This window comes from Scatophagus argus, chromosome 16 (genome assembly GCF_020382885.2).
Source record: "Scatophagus argus isolate fScaArg1 chromosome 16, fScaArg1.pri, whole genome shotgun sequence".
NCBI classification, from domain to species: Eukaryota; Metazoa; Chordata; class Actinopteri; family Scatophagidae; genus Scatophagus; species Scatophagus argus.
The window spans coordinates 6,427,111-6,447,674 of NC_058508.1; the positions used below are offsets into that span (position 1 = coordinate 6,427,111).

General features: G+C 42.9%; 1 protein-coding gene across 2 annotated transcripts in view; it reads right to left on the bottom strand.

Annotated features, from left to right (window-relative positions):
• Window positions 1-19,691, bottom strand: part of LOC124072817 (ubiquitin carboxyl-terminal hydrolase 43-like) — a 58,370-nt gene extending 38,679 nt beyond the window's left edge. Inside the window, exons 1-2 of one of the 2 annotated variants that reach the window (XM_046414519.1) lie at window positions 18,691-19,691; window positions 13,858-14,004 (exon numbers count right to left, since the gene is read on the bottom strand). In XM_046414519.1, coding sequence (XP_046270475.1) covers window positions 13,858-14,004; window positions 18,691-19,317 — 774 coding nt within the window. In that variant the 5' untranslated portion in view covers window positions 19,318-19,691. Of the gene's footprint in view, window positions 1-13,857; window positions 14,005-14,261; window positions 15,151-18,690 lie in introns of those variants that run through there. The other variant, XM_046414520.1, reaches the window with a different exon arrangement.
• Window positions 19,692-20,564: the final 873 nt, after the last annotated feature.

Sequence of the window (20,564 nt, forward strand, 5' to 3'; positions counted from 1 at the left end):
ACATATGGTTCTGATAAGGTCTCAGTCATCTAAATGATCGCGACAAGATAGCAAATTCCCATGGAGTAAGCTGTGACGGCTTCTTGGCCTCAGAAATTGTTTTACAGGTTGTTAAGCGACCCGGACAGAATAGGGGTTCCTCTCAAGAGGTGCCATGCGCAGGTCTGAAATTGAGATGCTATCTTAGAAATTGGTTGTCAGAAAAACATGCCAACTTCAAACTGATAAAAGTGCAACTAACAGGCGGGCAATAAAAGGGGGAAAAAAAATCGGAGAATCTATTTTTGGAGTCAGATCTGACCGTTTGACAGCTGCCACGGAAGGGGAAATAAATGGGAAACTACAGGCATGAAATTTCATGATTTTACACTTCTTGTGTGCATACTGTACAGTACCAATTTACTGTGCCCACACTGAGCATATTTGTTTTGCATTCATTTGATTTAAAAGTTTGCAGCGTACAATGCATACAAACACATTTCCTGTATCATCAATATTACTTGATCACTACCGAGGAGGTTATGTATGTTTGTCTGTCAGCAGGATTATTGGAAAATGAGTTTTCATGACACTTGGTGGAAGAGTGTAGCATGGGCCAAGGAAGAACTCATTAGGTTTAGAAGAACAATTGAATCACAAGGCCATGCATCTTAAAATCCAGTAGATAGTAGCAAAATTCAGTAGTGACAAAACATAGCCAAGAAAATGCTGAAATACGATATCGCTACAACAAAAACAGCATTCAGAGGTACCAGTAATCCGCTGGGGCAGCTGACACAGAAGGCAGTCGTTGCACAGCATTCGATGCCAGGGGTTTCATAGGAGAGCTAGTTCAGTTACTACATTGCCCCTAAGGGTGGGTGCCCGGGAAAAAGGAATATCACAATTTAATCAATCGGAATTGCAATCCATGATCTAAACTGCGATCTTTTTTTCTCAATTTTGAAAAAAGTGTCTTGTAGACTATATCTAAACTTTAATTTCTCCATTTGCACCATTAAAACACAGTATTGCATTATTGCATTAAAGATTCTTTCTATGGCGCAAGGTCCTCACCTCCTCACAGCAGAGCTATCTGGTTGGCTACATCACTGTATAGGTATTTTCACATGGTGCAGATCTTATTGTCAATGAGGTTATGTGAAGTTCAGAAACATGAGGTGAGGTTAAACACCACAATGAAATCATCTGATTGCCTATTTCCAATCACTACAACTGTAACAACGTTTAGATTTTTTGACGAGGTGTGCTATGCAAAAGTAAAGGTACACACGTATCAAGCAACTAATTAAGCGAATACGGTTTTTCTATATCAAATTCAAATTTGGCAAGATAAAAAATTCTTCCTTGTGAACAGCCTTTTGATAACAAGCTGCCATGTTCATGATATTATTTTAGTCTGAGCACTTGGTATTTGTACATGAACTATGTGTAACATTTCCACTTCAGTTAGGCACAACCATATCTGCCATGATTGTAATAGTTTTGGAAGTATATCCTGACGTATATGGTGGTTGCACTTACAATTTGCTTATTGTATAAGGCTGGATTATTGGTCTAGCAGAGGTCTACACTCTGTGAGCGCTCTTCTAGTTGTTTAAATATTTCTTATACAGAACAAAATGAACAGCTAGTGAAGCAAAAGGTTACCTCTTAAATCAAATGTATTTATTGGTTCTTTAACTGGGCACCCTTTAAGCCAGTTTGTGGTAAGTGGGGGCTCTTCTGGGAGAAAAATATTTTAGGAGTTAGGAGCCTGTGCTGTTACCTAATGCAGACATAGTGACCGCTGATTTGGTTTATCTTTGAGGAGTGTGACTGCAGATTGGTTTGTTGTTTTGGCAAAGCCATTTTGGAGCTATTCACCAACCATTTTGGGAAGTAAAAGTGTTGGGTGCTTCTGTTTGTGCCAGTTACTTCGCTTCAGGATAGCTTGCTGGAGAGGGTTGTGTTTGGTCTCCTTTTGGCTAACTTAAACTTAAGCTAGACTGCAAAATGATACACACCAAACCAAAAAAACAGGGAATGTGGAGGCTGAGAGAAGAGGGGGCGGGTACTGAGAGGAAGGCTTATCTAGGCCTGGTAGAGACCTTAGGGCTGGGTCAGAAAGCAGAATGAAAAGTCAATCCTCACCGAGGGGAGATAATGGCACATAGTTTCAGCCTCTCCTGGAAGACATTCATAGTGTTGCAATACTGCTACAAATCTGCTTCTGAGTTTTGCATGTTCGATCAGACCTTTAAACCTTTGTTGTGACACACATAGTGAGTCAGCACATGCACATGCTGGCTTACTGGATTTGTTTGTGTTTGCAGTATACAATACAAACTTTTCAAGAATATCTCAATTTATAAAACAGAGGCAGGTTGTAACTCAGAACTGAAGAACAGCTGAGCAGAGAAAAGGTCCTGAAATTGATCTTGGATTTTGTGTTCAAACCATAACAACTTGTGTCTGAAAAAAGTGAGAAATACAAACACAAGAATGTGCAGCTGCTAATATCGAAGATATGTAAAGCCAGAGAATTGTCTACCTCTGCTTAATCCATAAGCCTCAATGCCAGGAGAGGGCCGTGTGCCAGTGCCCGAGGAGCAAGGAGAAAATTAAAACTCAAATCCCTCACCCTGGCACCTTAGTGTGCTGTAATTGATTTCTGGGATTTAGATAAATGACAAAGATACAGCATGAAACTGAGTGGCGGGCTGGGGCATGGCCGCTGGCTCAGCACTGTCAGCAGGAGGCCAGAGTTCATAGACTGTGATTTTTAAGCTGATTTACAGAGGAAGAGAGAGGGCCTAGAGAGATGGAGAGACTTAGACTTGATAAGCATATTTTTGTGCAGCTGACTGCTGAGATCTGAGACATCTGCCTCAAAAGTGTCATTTTCTTTAAACAATAGAGATTAACAGTTGATACATGTGCATTTTAAAGGGAATACCATTTTCATGTGCACGGACAATCTGGTGCATCCTGGTTTCTGGATAATTAATATCGACAGACAAAAATTAAATAAAGATTCTTTTATTCCATACTAATATCAAAATGAATATGATGAAATGAACATGAAAGTACATTTCTCACTAAACAAGAGTGCTAAAAAATGACCAGGCTGTTATTTGCTGAGAAAGCACTTTTTATTTTGCTCAGAGGACTGTCCCAGAGTGAGATCAGTGGTATCGAAAAGAGACAGCCTTGCAAACAGCACTGCATTTACTCACTGTCAGCAGCGAGGATGCAAACACAGATGAGCAGCTCACTACCAAGCCTCTCATAAATCCAAGACTCCTGGTCATCTGTACTCCAGCAAGAAAGCCCAAAATTGTACAGATTAACGATGCACATGGTCCCAATGGGGAGGCTTTCAATAATTCACCCCAAAAATGTTTCTGGGAGTGATTCATCTCTGCGACTCGATCCACTGTAAAGGAACTCAGGCACTCTGACTTCACTGTGGTGAAGATCCAGGAAATGTGCCTACCCCCCCCCCCAATCCTCACAGACCACCTGTCTCGTCCTGATGGGTTTTCAGGGGTGGTGGGGGAGATAGATTGTAAAACGGGGATGGGGTGGGGGTAGGGGGGTGTTCCCAGTAATGGCTCTGATGTGAATAATTTAAACAATCCGTGGAAACACACAAGGATGGACATGTGCTGATGCTGGAGAAAGCACTATAGTGGAGTGATTGAGAACAAGACCCAACAGCACCTAAATCCCTGTGGTGTTCGTAACAGAGAGAGTGAGAGGCAGAGATGTGGGGCAGGTATAAAGACACTGCATATGTGTGTGTGTGTATTGAGATAAAGGCAGAGGGAGATAGATGAAGAGAACGGAGTGTTACTGAGTAACCAAACGACTCTGAAAGTCACAGTAGTACACAGAGCTGACATACAGAGTGTTAATAAATAATGGACAGTCTCCTTCAATGCCGCCTCCTGTTGCCTGTGTACCTATCTATAAATAGACCCAATGGTAGCGACGATGGAAGCTTTTCTCTCTGACCCTTCGTCAGCCCATTAGTCCCCGTGGCCGATCTCTCTGGGTGGGGTGCATGTGTATGGACAATGTGCCCAGACAACACTGACCTCATCTTTGTAACTGAACAACTGCTGTGTGTGTGTGTGTTCAGTAGCTATAAAGCATGTTAGGTTAAGTGTACTCTAGTTTTGACTGACGTGACAGCACGAAGTGGAGACTTGCCCTGAAGTCAGTAAGTCTACCTATCAATACAGCAGCCACCAGCTGTGAATAAGAAAACACATATCTCACTAGTGCCTCAACAATGCCTCTATAATGCTGTCTGATCTTCAGTTTGCCTTAAACCACAGTATTACTTTGGCATTACATTACCATCTGTAACCAACATTATGACTGGCTGTGAGTAGACAAAATACCAAAAATCCTAAATTCCCCACTGGCTCCTTGGATCCTGTTATATGCTCTGACCCTACTCTGCCAAGATACAAAAAACCTTTCTCCCTAAGGGATCGACAGTGTGTCACAAAGTCAAGTTTGTTAAAAGAGCAGCAGTGAGCTGCCAAGCAGTTAAGGCTACAATGGATTCACTTTAAGATCATCCTTGAAATAGCTCCAAGGTGCTAAATCTGCCTCAATGAAACCAGAAATATGTGGAATGGCTCTTTAATTTTGAGTTGAGCACACCCTTACTGAGCAGTCTTTAGCCATATTTGCAGCATGAAAGGTTAAGTATGTCAGTCCACCACTTTAGTGCATAAACAACTACTGGATGGATGGCCATGAAATTTGGTTCAGACATTCATGTTCCCTGAAGGGTGAATTACAATCACTTTGGTGAATTAACATGTTATCTAGGTCCATCATCAGGTCAAAATTACAATTTATCCAGTACTTTCTTTATAACCAAATACCAGAAAAACTAATCATATCAGCCCCAGCTGTACTGTCAGCAAATACTGGAATGATGACACGCTAAACTACCTGCTCCAGCATGTTGGCATTAACAATGTGAGCGTGTTAGCATGCAGGTCATTTTATTCCCCAACGTACACACTCATTGGATGCAAGCTGGGGTTCATACATACAGTACGGAGGAGCTGAACTGCCAACTCCACAAAGAAAATTTGACTCTATGACCTGAGGTAAAGTCAGTTTTGGAACAATCCTTACTGGCATCTTTAACACACTCAGGACTGTGTTATAACCCAAGAAGAAGAAGAAGGAGAAGAAAAAGAAACTGTGATTTCAAAATCGTGAGTCTGAAGTGTCAGTGGTTGTGGAGGCTCTTTACTGGTGTCTGTGGTGTCCTGTTTATCATGGTAGGCCAGTCACAAAGGCTCTCATTGACTCCTACTCTCTAAAGGTGAGAAATGTGAGGAGAAAGCCATTGTGGAGGCAGTGTGTATGCTTCCTCAGAAAGCAAGAACCAAATGACAAGGCCTCAAAATGAATTTCATCATCACCAGATGGAAATGAAAGGGCTTTCAACAAGAGGAATGAAATGAGACAGAGGAAAAAAATGTGATGGATCAGACAGACATAGTGACAGGGACAAAGGAGGAAGCCAAGATGAGAGGCTGGTGAGGAGAGAGGCTCTGTTCTTGTGGCCTAAAAAGTCTTGATGCACTGTCAACACACTTTCTGACTGACAGAGTGTGTGTGTGTGTGTGTGTGTATGTGTGTGTGTGCGCGTGTGCACATGCGATAACAACTAGCCAAACTGAGAAAACGTCTGACAAGTTGCAAATATTTCTTTGTTCTGGGCGCAATGGGAATGAGTCACATTTTTAAAAGCAGGATGTGAGCTGAGTGTTGTGAGTGGTGACTGGATATGACATCGACTTGACCAAATAACCCTTTGCTAAGCACTCAAACGATCTGACCTAAGACTGAGTCACACAGAAAGGACACTGACTGAGGCTGCAAAAAAACTGAGTTTGAGACATGAAAACAATGAGTCTTCTCTACACGTTCTCCTGTTCAATGTTTTTTTCAAAACACTATTTATTCGCAGCACTTACTTCAGCGGGAATGATCCAGACTTTATTACCTGCCACTGTTGTATTTCTGAGTTTACATGCCCTGCTGGGTTTCCACTGTTTCTTTCCACAATCTAAAATTAACTGCAGACTGAGACTCCAAATCAGTATTGTCTTTTGTCCCGTGGATGCTGGGAAACCTTAGGTTCTGGCATCACGTTGATGTTCGCTGACACACACCACCCACCTAAACACTGCAGACCGAATACACCCCGAAACAGGAAAACTGGAAAAAGGGGGAAAACAGCTAACAAAATCCACCAACCAGAACCTCTGAAGCTCACCAACTGACACGCTAGACATGCTAGACTGTTCTCGGCCAGGCGCAACCAGTTGAGAGAGGAGGAGCTGTTTCCAGTCTTTGTGCTAAGCTGAGCTAACCAGCTACTGGGCAGTCGTGGATCAGCGGTTAGGGTGTCGGACCCGTAACCAATGGATCGCTGGTTCGATTCCCCGTCCCGGTGTCCATGGCTGAGGTACCCTTGAGCAAGGTACCTCCCCGGGCGCTGCACGCGGTCGCCCACTGCCCCGGGTTTGCTGTGTGTGTGTGCACGTCACTTGGGTGGGTTAAATGCAGAGAACAAATTTCGTTGGAGTGAGTTCCCTCCAATGACAAGATATGTCACTTTCCTTTCCTTTCCTTTACTGACTATAGCTTCCATAAAGAAATGAAAGAGGTATGAATCTCCTCATTTGACTCTTAACAACTAAATGAATAAGCAAATTTCTGCATAGTGGGTATCAGCCAAACGGAATGATTAACATGAAATACAGTTTCATGCTAGTCTGTTAAGAAACATTACCCCAAGGTTACTCCTCATAGTCTCTAACAGCAGATTTATACCTTTTATGCCCTTTGTATACATTGATTGTTGGGAAACATTGCATGGATAGAATACATTTTAATAAAGATTAACAAAACTTACTAAAACCACTATGGAAATGAGGACTGTCTGACAATGTCCTACATCTTGCTTACTTTGAACATTTTGCACCAATGGAGCCCAGGAGAGCCAATCACTGTTCACTACCTGCTTATCTGCCTCTTGACTGCGGTCCTCATCTCAAAGAGAAAGAGGACACAGCACAGACACAGTGCTTAAACAACATTCTCTTCTAAAGTACGCAAGGGCGTGTGAGAAATCCACTGCAAATGTTACTGGTAAATAGGGCTTTACGAGACATTGCTGAGAAGATTTCTCCCACCTTTAAGATAGCAGCGGGGGGGCCGAGGGGGGAAATTAATTCAAATGAAGGCGGGTCAGCATCCCGAGCTGATGAGGTTTATTATTACCCTGCTGCGGCTGCCGCTAATGACTGTGGTGACACAGATGAGGATAAAATGACTACGCACATCAATCAGCAGAGACACACAGAAGCCTCTGGTACCTGCCAGCTAGAGTTTTAATGGCCATCACAAACAGCAACTAAACAAGAGCACGCAGTAGAGAGCACATCTCCACCAGGCGACAGGAACGACTCCAAAAGAATCCAGGTTGCCTGGCCTGACTGTCAATCAAAATAAAGACACTACAGATTTAAAAATTTACAAATTTAAAGTGCATCTGGGTTTCCCTTCTCTCAACAGCCTCAACAAATATTAACAAATGAGCAGTTTTAGCAGCTCCTTTTCTCTTTCTTTCCCTCTCTTTAAATCAAGCCAAGTCAAATTGCTCTTCCCAGACTGTTGCCTCTCATCTCCTATTTCTGACTCATGTTGCAATGCTCATTGGAACCCACAGATTTGGCTGAGTGGCATCACGTGAGGCAAATCAGTGACATAAAGGCAGGAAAAGCTGTGCTGGTTAAAAAATCCATAGTGACTCTTGAAAACTCTTAAGAATGTTACATTTAGAGATGAACTGAACTTTGAACAGCTCTGCTAACCAAAGAGGTTCTTGAGCATAGTCATAAATGTGTAGGGACACACACGCACACACACACATACACAACCAAATGCATAATCCCCTCCAGGCTCCTGTTCAGGGTTAAAGGTATAATATAGCACAATAAAAACCTTGCTTTATGTATTTGATTAAAGCTCTGTCTCTAAACTTCCATGTATTAGTGAGATCGTATTGGTAATTATTGCATCTTTTTTTAAAGAATCCATTCATCTCCACAGACAGATTCAATTTCAGTCAAGATAACACATTAAAACTGGACATGGTGTGACAGGCACACCTCCCTGCTTAAATTATATCTATCAACAACTGTTTAAATCATTCCAGTCAGCCTGGTTTCAGCCAATTGAATTGTCACACTCTCTGGAAAGCCTCCACTCAGCAAATCTGAATCACTTAAATTGTTGGGGCCGGTGCTGCCTGCCCATCAGGGCCAGCTGGATTGGGAATAATTGCAAGTGAGCGAATTTCTTTATATTAAATAAAGAATCATGATGTTGATTTAAGTGCAATTCTCTCCAAAACAAGGTAAAGAGATTTATTCTTCTCAGGAAAAGCAGTTTGAAGTTTGAAGACAAACCTATGAGAGCTCAAACACAGACTCTTTAAGCTTTGCGTGCTGCTGATTTACACTTTTAACTGGCAAATACTTTAATTTTTAAGTAACTATACCCATGGAGCCTCTTTGACAAGTCAAAATCCCATAAAAGCAAATGGTAGTTTTGTTTCCTTTTATTTTAAAGCTCTCCACAACTTAATGAGAAAATGTTTTCTGGGCTGGGATCCCTGCAGAGCGTGAGTGCATTTTATAGAATTGTCCTTTAGCTGTTCTTTAAACCAGCGGTGATGCATTGTGTTGTCTGGAGCAGTCAGACAGTCGCAGCTTAATTGTGTCTGTGCCACAGTGAGCAACCCCAGACAACAAAACCACCTCTTAAGGAAGCAAGCAAATTCAACCTATATGACTGACAGCAACATATTTACTAGGCTCTAGGCCAATCAACACCGATCTGGGTCGGAGGTGACAGAGGACCTCAGACACAGAGTGGTCATATTCAGACCCTTCCCTCCAAGCTGCTTTTCCAGCTGGGTGGCTCTGAGCCACAGGAAGCCATTTCAGCTTGGCAGGGCAGACAGAATCAAAGGCAGAGGGGAGAAGACACACACACACGCACACGCACACACACACACATATACACACACACACACACAGAAGAATCACAGAAAAACCATTTGCATCCAGCCCCAAAAAGAGAGAGGGGTGCAGCACTGACCACACACACAGCACAGAGACAACTGCACTGCTCGGCTGTGTGTTTAGAGGTGCATTTATGGTCATGCACTTCTAAGATAAGTAAAAAGAAGTATGAAACCCTTGCGAAATGTCTGGGTCACTGTCTGGATGCAATATCTAATTTCAGTATACTACCGCCCACATAGAACAAATCAAATTTGCAGGCAGAGGAAGGGAAGAAGAGCCCAAGTAATAAAAAAAAGGAGCCACTCTGCAATTGTTGTGCTGTTAGGTCCTCCTCTGTGTAGGAGGACCTAAGAAGGACAATTCCTGTTAGGTCCTCCTCTGTGTAGGAGGACCTAACAGGCTTATCATACTCTACTGAGAAGTCAAGAGGACACACAGCCCAGACGTACTGACTCAGAGCTACTGAGCAGTTGCTCTTCACTTAGGTTCAGACAGATAATCTCTCTCTCATATCCGTTCCATTCTCACCTAAAGACTTCAAGAATTAATTGATTATCAGTTTATTACCATTAATAGTCAAATAAATCAAAAGTATATCAACAGTCAACACAAAAGACGAGGGCTACATGACGTAAACAGAAAATGTACTTCACTTTAGGTGTAGAACCAGATTTTGTCACTAAGTGGCAGCGCACTATTTAACAAGATCATCCACTGCCCTCCATAGGCAGAAAAACTGTCACGCCCGTCTGTACTAACTAGGGCAGCTCAGAGTGCTAGCTAACTCCCCTGACTGAGTAACCTGCTGGGAGGTGTCAAGTTGTTACCTGACAGCTGTCTGGGATAGTTATCTATTCAGAGGCTCATGCTAATGTCAAACTACCAGCTTCAAACTATGATGCTAATGTTGGGGACAAGCTGTGTTTTCCAACATCAAAACCAAAGTCATGAACTTTGAGCTACCTTCTCGAAATCCAATTAAGAGGAAGGAAAATGTTGATGTGACGTGTTTCTGAGAAATCTGTCCTATCTGGACATGTGTTTTCAGTGGCTGATTAGATAGGCCACCGTGAAAAGCACTCACCACAATCATGTAGCTATATATGTATATTTCTTTTCAAAAATAATTGTAAAGCTAAGGTCTGGGATTGATGTAACCTATTTTATGTTATGTATGTAAAATCCCTACATTTGCTCTTCTTTTACAATCTATGCTGTAGGTGAGACCTTTAAAAGTATATCCTGTCACTTGCGGAAACAAGCAAAGTCCAGTCAAGAACTTTTACATGCCTTTTCCTGTTGTTCCGATGATCATAAACTAAGTTCAATTCACTCTTTTGGAAATGTTCTGTCCATGGAGAGCCTGGCCTCATTACAAAAACAATGTCTTTGCTTGACCAGACGCATTTGTAAAGACAAAGCATCCACAATCTACCGCATCTACAGCAATCTTGGTCATGCAGAATCAAAGAACTAATTTCTCTCTCAGTTCCCCCCATCTCTCTAGCTGTCACTACCGCTTACTGTTCCCTCACTCATTGCCACACTATTGCACAGTGCTTGGTCTCACCTCTCCATCTCTGTACTAGGGCAGCACAACAAGTGTTTCTTTCTTCCTGCAACTTACAAAGAGCGACATTCATAGAGCCAAGAGGGAGAGAGAGGGCTTCACACTTGCACTGGGTTTCCCAAGCGATAAATGATCAACAAACCAGCAGAGAATGTACGCAGGAGTCAAAGCCACGGGGAACCAACAGTAAATGTTAAAACGTGTGTAGTGTGTGTCTGCTTTTGTGTGTGTGTGTTTGCAGGATTGTGATCTGTCACCCTCCATTACAAATACAACATACTTCAGCTCCAACTACTCTGACACTCAGTGGTTGTGACGCTATAGAGACTGGATGGGGAAAGAGAGTGAAGGAAAGGGGGTGGATGTGTGTGTGTGTTTGGGGGGGGGGGTATCCCTCACTTGTTGTTTGGGCTCTTGCTCGCTTGTGCTAAGTGGTAACTAACAACACATGCTTAAAAACAATTAGCATACGCCCACAGGGTCCTGAATTAGCTGCAGAAGAGGATGGAGCTTGCAGACTCCTTGGCTGTGAGTGGGAACGTGAGTGGACTGGTAAACGGGGGCTGACGCCTCACATCAGCCTCACTGTGACCCTGGATGACTCTGCCAGCCAGCCGGCACCATCGCAGCTCCGACAAGGTGGCAGCAGAGGAGATTAACAACAAGGAACCAAAAAGCAAACATACAATCACGGAGCAAAAATGATCCTGAATGGCTCTTGAGAGTTTAAGAGGAGTGTGAGTCCGAAACTTTCCTTGCAGCTGCCCTCCTCCTGCCCTCCTCCTGCCCTCAGTGAGGCCCTCACTGCTCCTGACAAAGCTCCTCTGTGGGTTGAACAGTGATAGCAGACTGCATACCACAGCTTTACTGTACATTCCTACAGAGGTACAATATGTAAGAGTTACAAAGGAGGACAAAACAGAGGATAAGGTAAGGAGCAGACTATGATTCACAGGGAGACAGAATTACTGGACTCCTTTCCCTCCTGTTCCTGATACTGAGCAGAGGCCCATCTGACCACATGTTTCCTCACTGATAAAACCGAAATCCACGACAACCTTGGTGTATGCAAAGAGCCCATACTGGCTGATGGCACATGGCCTGGACAAACATAAGAGACAACTGTCACAAGAGATTTTCTGCTCTGGACAGAGGCCATAATGTGGCTCTCCTCTTCACTCCCTCTCACTCACTGAAAGGGATATTTCTTCATATGCAGAATATTCTATGACAGCACTGTACTTGTCTGAAATGATCCCTAATTAAACATGTAAGGAGGCCCATAAAATGGCACAGAGATTAACAAGGGAATGGCCAAATCATAAATTGCGCATGGAGGCGAATACTGCAGTTCAGTTTTTCATACAAAGCTGCACCCGCAGCAGTTGAAGACCTACAGGGTCTGCTGGGCATCTGCTGACTGTCTAACAATGACATATTATGCAAAGTATGGTATCTGTAGGGCAGTTCCCACCTGCACAGCTGTGTGGTTTGATAATCTAAAATATCTGACACTCCTCTTCTAAAATCTTGTCTCCAGCCTGCCACCCAAACAAAAGATCATTGCTTGTAGTTTAGAATTGGAGCTGCATTGGCTGCTGGTCTATTGGTCAATGCACATTAAACATGTCTATCATGTTGGCTTTCATTCCATCAGGGAAAGGATTTCATTCAAAGTTAACATTCAATATCTATCTATCTATCTATCTATCTATCTATCGATGTCTATATATAGACATCGATAGATATTTCTACTTGAGTACTGTTTTAACTACAATAGAGTTTTTGACTACGCACCACTGTATCAGAGCATTCTGTATGAACAGCAGAAACATAATAAACCTTGGAAGTAAAATTGTCACTGATACAGGAAGCTGAACACCCACAGTGGACAAAGCTTAACACACACTCCTATCACTACCTCTTAATTTGTCTCATTGCCTCATTTAATCACCTGAATGCCAATGGAAGGCTTGAGTGTCAGTTGAAAAGAGGAGCAAACTTTCAAAGACTAGCCAAAACTTTCAATATGACATTGGCTATATATGTACTTTTGTTCTTTTCAGAAAATGTCCCCTCTTCCTTTTAGTTAATATGAGTATTCAATGCAAAGTTGCATGTTGGTCGTGCCAATTTCAGAGAAAAGGGGATGTTATATTTTAAATTATCCAATGTATCGCCTTGGGAGAGTAACACTTCCTGCTCTCAATATCTCCCGATCCCACAACGATGAAACAGCAGAATAAATCACTGCAGTTAGCACCTCGGGAAACAAAAGGCACTGAGTTTGAAGAGATATATTTGCAATGACTCACCAACAGCAAGTGAAGCACTTCTCATAAATTATACCACTGCTTATCAGCCTGATAAAGCTACAAAAAAGAGGGATGTCTATTTCAAAAGTCAAAACGTATATTTAATAATACATGAAAAGTATGAGGACGCAGGCCTACTTTGAAGAGAGGGCGTACTGAGAGAAAATCAAACACCAAATCAACACACTTGTACTCCCCTTGTCCACAGGCAATGCATTTGACACACTGCCACACTGGTCTCAGCAACATGAAAACTGCACTGCAGATCCAGGGCATCCTTGTCAGCGAGGTTAGACACTTGATAACTTGGTAATAAATAACACAGACAAACACAAACACATATGAACCACTAGACGAAAAACATTTGCCAGTGAGCACTGTGCAGGTTGCATGTTACAACAACTACCATCAGCTACACAGCTGCATGTAATGCATACTGTCTTTGTTAACATAGGAACTTTTTCCTGTGTGAATAAGCTACAATGTTCACATGAGTATGTATGTGACACGAGAGGGAAAAAGTGATGAGATGCATTGGTTACTAACCTGTTTAAAAGTAATTGACTGACCTTATGTTAAAAGGATGATTAAAGGATGATCCATTAAATGTCATGTAGTCTAATAATGCTCTCACCATCTATCGAGCCAGAGGCACTCTTGATATATAATGCACTCATGTATTTAATCATAATGAGTCATGTATTAGTTATGCATGAGTTAAGCATGCAGTTTGAACTTTTATTCTAAATGTTAATGTGAGAAGGGGTGTTCCCTGATCATTGGGAGCTTTTGTAAGCGAAAGGCAGAGTTATCAGGTCGGCAGGTACATACCAACAGCCCACTTGATTCTTACCTTTTCGGGAGCTTTGGTCTTGTTGTTGTTATTGTGGGAGGCCAGAGTGACATCTTCATGGACGCAGTCCAGCAGCCACAGGAGGAACTCCAAGGCGTCGTGTTGGGAATTACCACGAAACTGTGATCCATACTTGGACACTACAGTCTGGAGAGGGGAAAAGCACATGTGTTTGTCTGCAGCCACATAATCATAAGAGTTTGCTTGATTGGATGTATGAATATATCTATCCTATCCAGATAATCCCCTATCTGACTTCAACGAAAAACAAAAACAGTAGTGGTTTAATTGGCCTTTATAATCTGACAGCTTGTTAGGATTCAAGATGTAGCGGCTACCTGGAGAAGCCAAATTAAATTGCCTCGCTAAGATATTCTTTTACAAAAATGTGTGAATCTCTCTACTTGTTTGCTGGTCTTGACAGCTGGGGTGTGTTCATTGGGCAGCTGTACCCCTGTCTTCTCCACAGAACGCTGATCAGAGGAAACCAAGATTTGCAAATCTACACTGAGGCTCTTCATGCTTCCCTCCTCTCCACCTGGCCCTTGCTTTGTCTGAAGCAGAGTCATTTTAGATTGTGGATCTGCAAAATATGCCTTTGTCTAAGACAGTTTCACTGTTTCAAGACATTGCCTTTGGACATAATATAAGAGCTGTGAATATCATTCTTCTTAAAAGTGGGGTGAAGACTGCTTAAGATCACAGCATAATGTGACTTCAGATGTGAATGACCTAAACTCAATTAGGCAAGAATTAGCTGTACAAACCGCAGCTGGCAGCCTGGAGAAGCAAAGGCAGTGATAAGAGATTATAGCAGAGGGAACAGCAGACTGTAATCATTGCTTCATAATCCACTAATATGTGATATGCCTCTTCTAGCTATTACACCACGATGTGATGCAGGATGTCTGATGAAGAAGTTGGAGGCCTGTCACTGAGGAGCTGCTTCTTCATTTCCCAAACTACATGGGCAGAGACACCGAATTATAACACACTCATTGCTCCTTTAACAACAAGCACCGAAGTATCCTGAAGCAAAGCATGTAAGTGAATATTTCAGTGAAGCCACACAATGGAATTAGACCCAACCAGACTATCAAAAAAAGTCAACTCTTCTTTCAAAACATTAAAAAACAATAGCTGTTCAGTATGACTGGAGTATTGACTCATTGGAAATAGAGCCAGGACTGCATCTTCAAAGTAGCTACTGAGACGTGGTTACTGACAAGTGGAAAAAGTGAACATAAAAATTCATAAACAGAAAAAACAAAAAACTGTTGGTGGAGTCTTGGCAGAGAAATACGCTTCTCTAATCTTCTCTTCTGATCTCATCTTGAAAGCAAAAGTGAAGTTTCCTTCCCCCCCTCCCATGGATGTTCACAACACTTAAAATACACTGGTGAAAAAAATACTGAAAAGGTAAATAAAAACAGAGCTACTGTTTTAGTCAATACTACTGCATGGGTGTCTCTGTTCAGCAGCGTTTTTTCTGCATCAAGAGCATGTAAAAGGCATCCAGACAGTATTTTCACTGTTCTTTTTGCCCTTGTAGATGACACCTCTGATTCGGGGTAGAAGACATGCACAACATTAAATGCACGTATTCTCCAGATGTTGGGGATGTATTTTACACAATATGTTCTTTCCAGCTACTTGACACTAAAACAAATGTTTCTAAATCAGACTGGAGAAAATTCATTGTAGTATGGGAGATTTCTTTTAAATGAATGCTCCTGAAACATTCAGGGTTGCTTTGCAGAAATGCCCTGACATTATCCATGAGAACCACGGACACAGACTGGCCTAAAGCTGTTGTGCAGTAAAGTAATAACAGTAATTACCACCAGCCTTTTGAAGGTGGCAATTGTCTCAGTGATATAATTGAGGTTGTGGAAAATGTCATGTTTTTTATTGCTCTGTGGCATAATGGCCACTGGCCAGTCTGTAATGTTTGTAATCATCTAACTAAAACATAGAGAGAAAACACTCCCATCACTCCTCTACACAACATTCAGCCAGTGTTATATTATTCCTACCATTTCCATTACTTTAGATCTATTTCAACATTTACTTTTCACTAGCTTTACTAGCATAGACTTGTCAGGTTGCTCGGGGCAAAGACCAACTGAAAGTGGCACAACACGACGCAAAGTTCGTCCACTTTCATTTTCTAGAGGACAAGATCAAGTTGCTTCCCAAGGCATCATGGGATGGTGGGTCACGTGTATCCCTGGTTAGGAATCACAGCCCCACTGTACATCTTCAGTGAGCCGTCTGACTTACTGCAACCAGCAACATAGATAATCATTAAAGATCAGCATGGAGACGGCAAATATTGACACATACCTGTGAGCAAGACTCACTGCTGTCACAACTCAGCTCCTAAACATGCACATCAATACACACTGTAGGGAGGACATTCCTGGTCAGTCATCTAGTTTGCTCACCATAGCTCCCTTCTTTCTCAGGCCTCTCGTGTTATGAAAACCAAAAAATCAACTGTTGAATAACTGTTTGAGTTTCAGGCTTTGTTCCTGTCCAGGCCTCTCTGTGCAAACACACCATCCCGCCAGGGGGGGACACAGGAAACATACAACAACTGTCCAGACCAAGAGCACGCATCTGCACCCAGGTTGAGGAAATTCAACCCCTTCAACTCAAACGTCTGAGAGCGAGTGTGAGACGGCAGCTCAGGACACATCGGCACATGTTAAATGTCCCAAAGTAGCACAGTGTTACTTAATCTTGTATAAGGGCACATTTATTAAAGCTGCTTTCCTCTATTCACGTCCCTGGCTTGTCCTATATGCCAGGTGGTACAGGAATGTGGCAGAATGCCAGGTATTCTGTGAGACTTTGCTGTTTTGTTTTTTCTCCTGACTGGGACTCTGTAGCCAGCTGACCGGTGAGGAGGCCACTGTGAGGATGGTTTTACATTTACAGAGGAGGTGTACATGAACAAGAATATTCATTTAAAATGAAATGTGCAGCACACTTACATACATCTTGTGGAAAGCATAACTGTCAAAAAACAAATTATTTTTTAACACTTTTCCTTTGCCCTTTCATCATTTCTTATCAAAATTCCCATGAAGACGGGTATAAAAGGGAGTCCTTTTAATCTAGCTACTTTAGCTTCACACACTCTTCTGACAACACATTTGACTTAAAGAGGTCTGGAAAAAAATGATAATCAACTTGCAAAAACAATAGTAGGGAATTTAAATAAGAATAAATTGTTTGTGCTGTCTGGAGTTCCTGCAGCTTGGAGCTAATTTTGCCTCTCAGACACAAGCCTTGGGGCTACCTGATTATTTTATGAAGCCTCCCTCCAGGGAGCTGTGGTATTACTCAACAGGCAATTTCAGAAGGCCTAAGCTGCATGACCTCTGGACCTCCTACAGTGACAAACCACAGCCAAGAGGCACAGCAGCGCGCGCATTTGCATGCTTTTACACAGGAAACTCATCATCTCATCACATACAAGATTGAGAGTTTAATTTTCCTTTTCATCTTGGCAAGATGGTTCCATGCTGCTCCTTCTGTTGTCCCGAAAATATCTGATCTCAGTCCCATGAGGTACGAGGAGAACGAAAGTGTGGAATCTGGGAATTATTAGGTGGTAAGCATTCTGGTTGACAGGGAGAGAAGAGTTTTTCAAAGTACAACAGACAAAAGAGTGGAAAAGAAACAATGTTAGAACTGATTCGGACCGTCAGAGCTGACAGCTCTTTGTTGGCCTTCAGGTAAACTTCTGGTTTCCTTGTTAAAATACAGTGTGAGGAAAGACATGCCTATACAAAGACATTCTAGTAGCCATACTTATACCCTTTTCTTACAGAGTAATTAGCATATCCAAGAATAGATCCATTGTGGAGTTTCTTTGATTACTGCTCCATGTTATCTACTTCTTGCCTTGAACTATGGCTCAGAGAAATCCAGAGCAAAGAGCTGCAAGCAGATAAAGTATGGTTACACTCCTCCCCCATCTTCAGCGTGGGCAGGGTAGGAACGCCTGAGGGTCTCCTGATAGGGCTCTGTCACAGCCCCTGATCCTCAGGGACACAAGATTCTTAAGTGTGAAGTGTTACAGTAAATCAGCTTTTTCCTGAGCCAGAGTACTCTGCATCTCAAGGGCAACACATCTAAATAAACGCTGTAAAGCACTGTACCTTACTTTGTTCGCCATGCTGTGAGAGGAAGTTCATGCTGCACAGAGCTGCAACTAGAAGGTGGTGATGAACTTAAAGTCATCACAACACTTAATGTGTTTGTTCATGTAACTACGTCAGCAGTGTGGACTTTCAAGAAGACAGTTTTCCATGTTGTCATTTAGCCTGTGGTCTTGCGGTGAGAACAGTCCGACCCCGCACTGGAATCGGGTACCTGCTGACCCTGTGCCCTCAGACCACAGTGACATAGAGCAGCAGCCTCATTATCACCTGGCAGGAAAACACTGAAGTCACAGGGCAAAGCACTGTGTGCTTGTTAGAGCATGTGGGAAGAGAATGCTTTCTATTCTGTTGGCAATTATGGCAAATGATGTCAGACATGTGACACCCCACTAGTGAACATTCAGGCAACTCTATGCACTTCATAGTGGTGTTTATGGCATACTGTGTGCATAACATGTGATTATGTTGGACTAAACAGTCAGTTCACTCTGCATTTAAGATGCCTAATGGAAGAGTCTGTGTTTAGTTAATGATAACTACTGCAACTGTACCTTAATATTACCAGTATGTTTCTTTACTGAGGCTACTCTGTTATCTTGTTCTCATCCACCTGTAGACTGTGTTTCTTTGGCTGACTGATGTGCTGTTCTTTGGGTACCTTGAAGTCCACGGACAGCTGTGGGGTGTACTCCAGGGTCCACAGAGCCCTGACAAGTGATGCCAACTGCTCCGTGACTTCTCCCTTGACAAGCCGCGTCTCGTCACCTCTCAGCATCCCGTTAATTCTGGTGTGACTCAGGTCCAGCTTGTATCGCTCCAAGCCCAAGTACTCTGCGAGCAGGTCCGTGTTGCTCAAACACTGGACCACGGCGTTCATGAAACAGGTGTTCCCGTGGTTTTTCAGCCCCAGGACACCTGGGATTTTGTCTCCGTAATGGTAAAGGAGTTTTTCTCTGCCTGTGCACAGAGAAGAAGACGTGCTCGAAGTGTTTTTTGCCACGCGGTCCCAAGCCACCTGCACATCTTCTTTGATGATTCCCGAGCTGGCGCTGAGGGTGCAAGGTGCGCCATTCCGAAACCCCCCGTCGTCGTCTTCCGCGTCATGCACATCGCCGTCTCCAAAGTGGGTGAAAGTGCCCAAAGTTTTGATGATTCTGTTCATAAAGCTCCCCACGGACTTCAACGATTTCTTTCGGAAAAGCTTGCCAGATCTGGGCTTCTTCTCTTTGCGCTTTTCGTCCTTCGATGTCGGCATTTCCTCCTTGACTCTGCTCTGTTTCTCCATGACAGTACCTCTGCTCCCTCGTCCGTCTATTCTGAGACTGTTAATTGTGTAAATTCCGACGCCGGTGTGTCACTTCTCTGCCAGTGTCCCCTGTCCGGATAGCAGAGGGAAAAGCGCACAGAGGTGACACCATCGCGGAGCCAAGAGGCGCAACGGCACGCTGTGATTCCACTCCGCGCTGACGGTAAACCTTCCTCATCCATCCCAGCACTTACTAAAGGCGTTCATTATCACCCCGACACCGCTGTCACAGGCGGCATCTCGTCATGCCCGCCACAACACGAGCCGCACGGCCGTCCAGATGCAGCACTGAGCGCTCCTCTCCCATCGCGCCCAGCCTCGCCTGCAAAAGGCTTGCGATTGTGTGACTGCCCCCTCCCACTTTCCAGCACACATGGAGGAGATAAGAGAGCAGCGTACAGCCTGGACTCATGGTCACCGTTCAGTGTGACACGGAAATGTTTTCATTTTACTTTCCATCAGCGATGAAAAAAAAAAGTATTCAGATCCACAAGTTATGCGTTCAAATCCCTGCTTAAGTTTTTGTAACCTAAGTGGCATTGTGCACAAGACTGGTCCTTGTGACTGATGCTGATATTAGACTGTAATGCTGTTGCATCAAAGCATCTGTAACATGTCCCTGTTGGAGCAGGACGAGGTGGAATTAGTTTAAACTCTGGATTCTGGGTTACTGTTCCTCTTTTAGGCTGCAAACATTTTATTTAGATGAAACCATATGAGAAGGTGAAAAGTCTGTTTGGTGGAGCAGCTGACAACAGACATATAAAACATGACAAGGAGCCACAAGAAGACACTGCTTTTATGTAATGGGTCATGTTACATGTCACCACAAATCACCATCAATAACTTAAGCACTATTAGACTCTAAATAAATTGTTTTTTTCAGTTTAAAGGATGTGCTTACATCTCCTTTCCTTGCTCTGAGGATTTCCACTTATTCTTGTTACCTTCCGCCAACTCCATCATACTATCCATGATTTTTGTCAACAGTAGTGATACCCCAATGTAAAGATGAAGTCAGCTGTCCAATGCAGTAGATGTCATCATGCAATATTAAATACTGAAAACTGCATATTGCTTTTGCAGTATATTTTCATACAGTTCAAATGTCAGTCGTATGGTTGGCTCCTACTGTACTATAATAGCAGAAACTACAGGTTTCAACCATTACTTTAAGCTAATTTCCTCACTTTCTAACTAGTCTCTTAATCACAACTTGTCTTGTC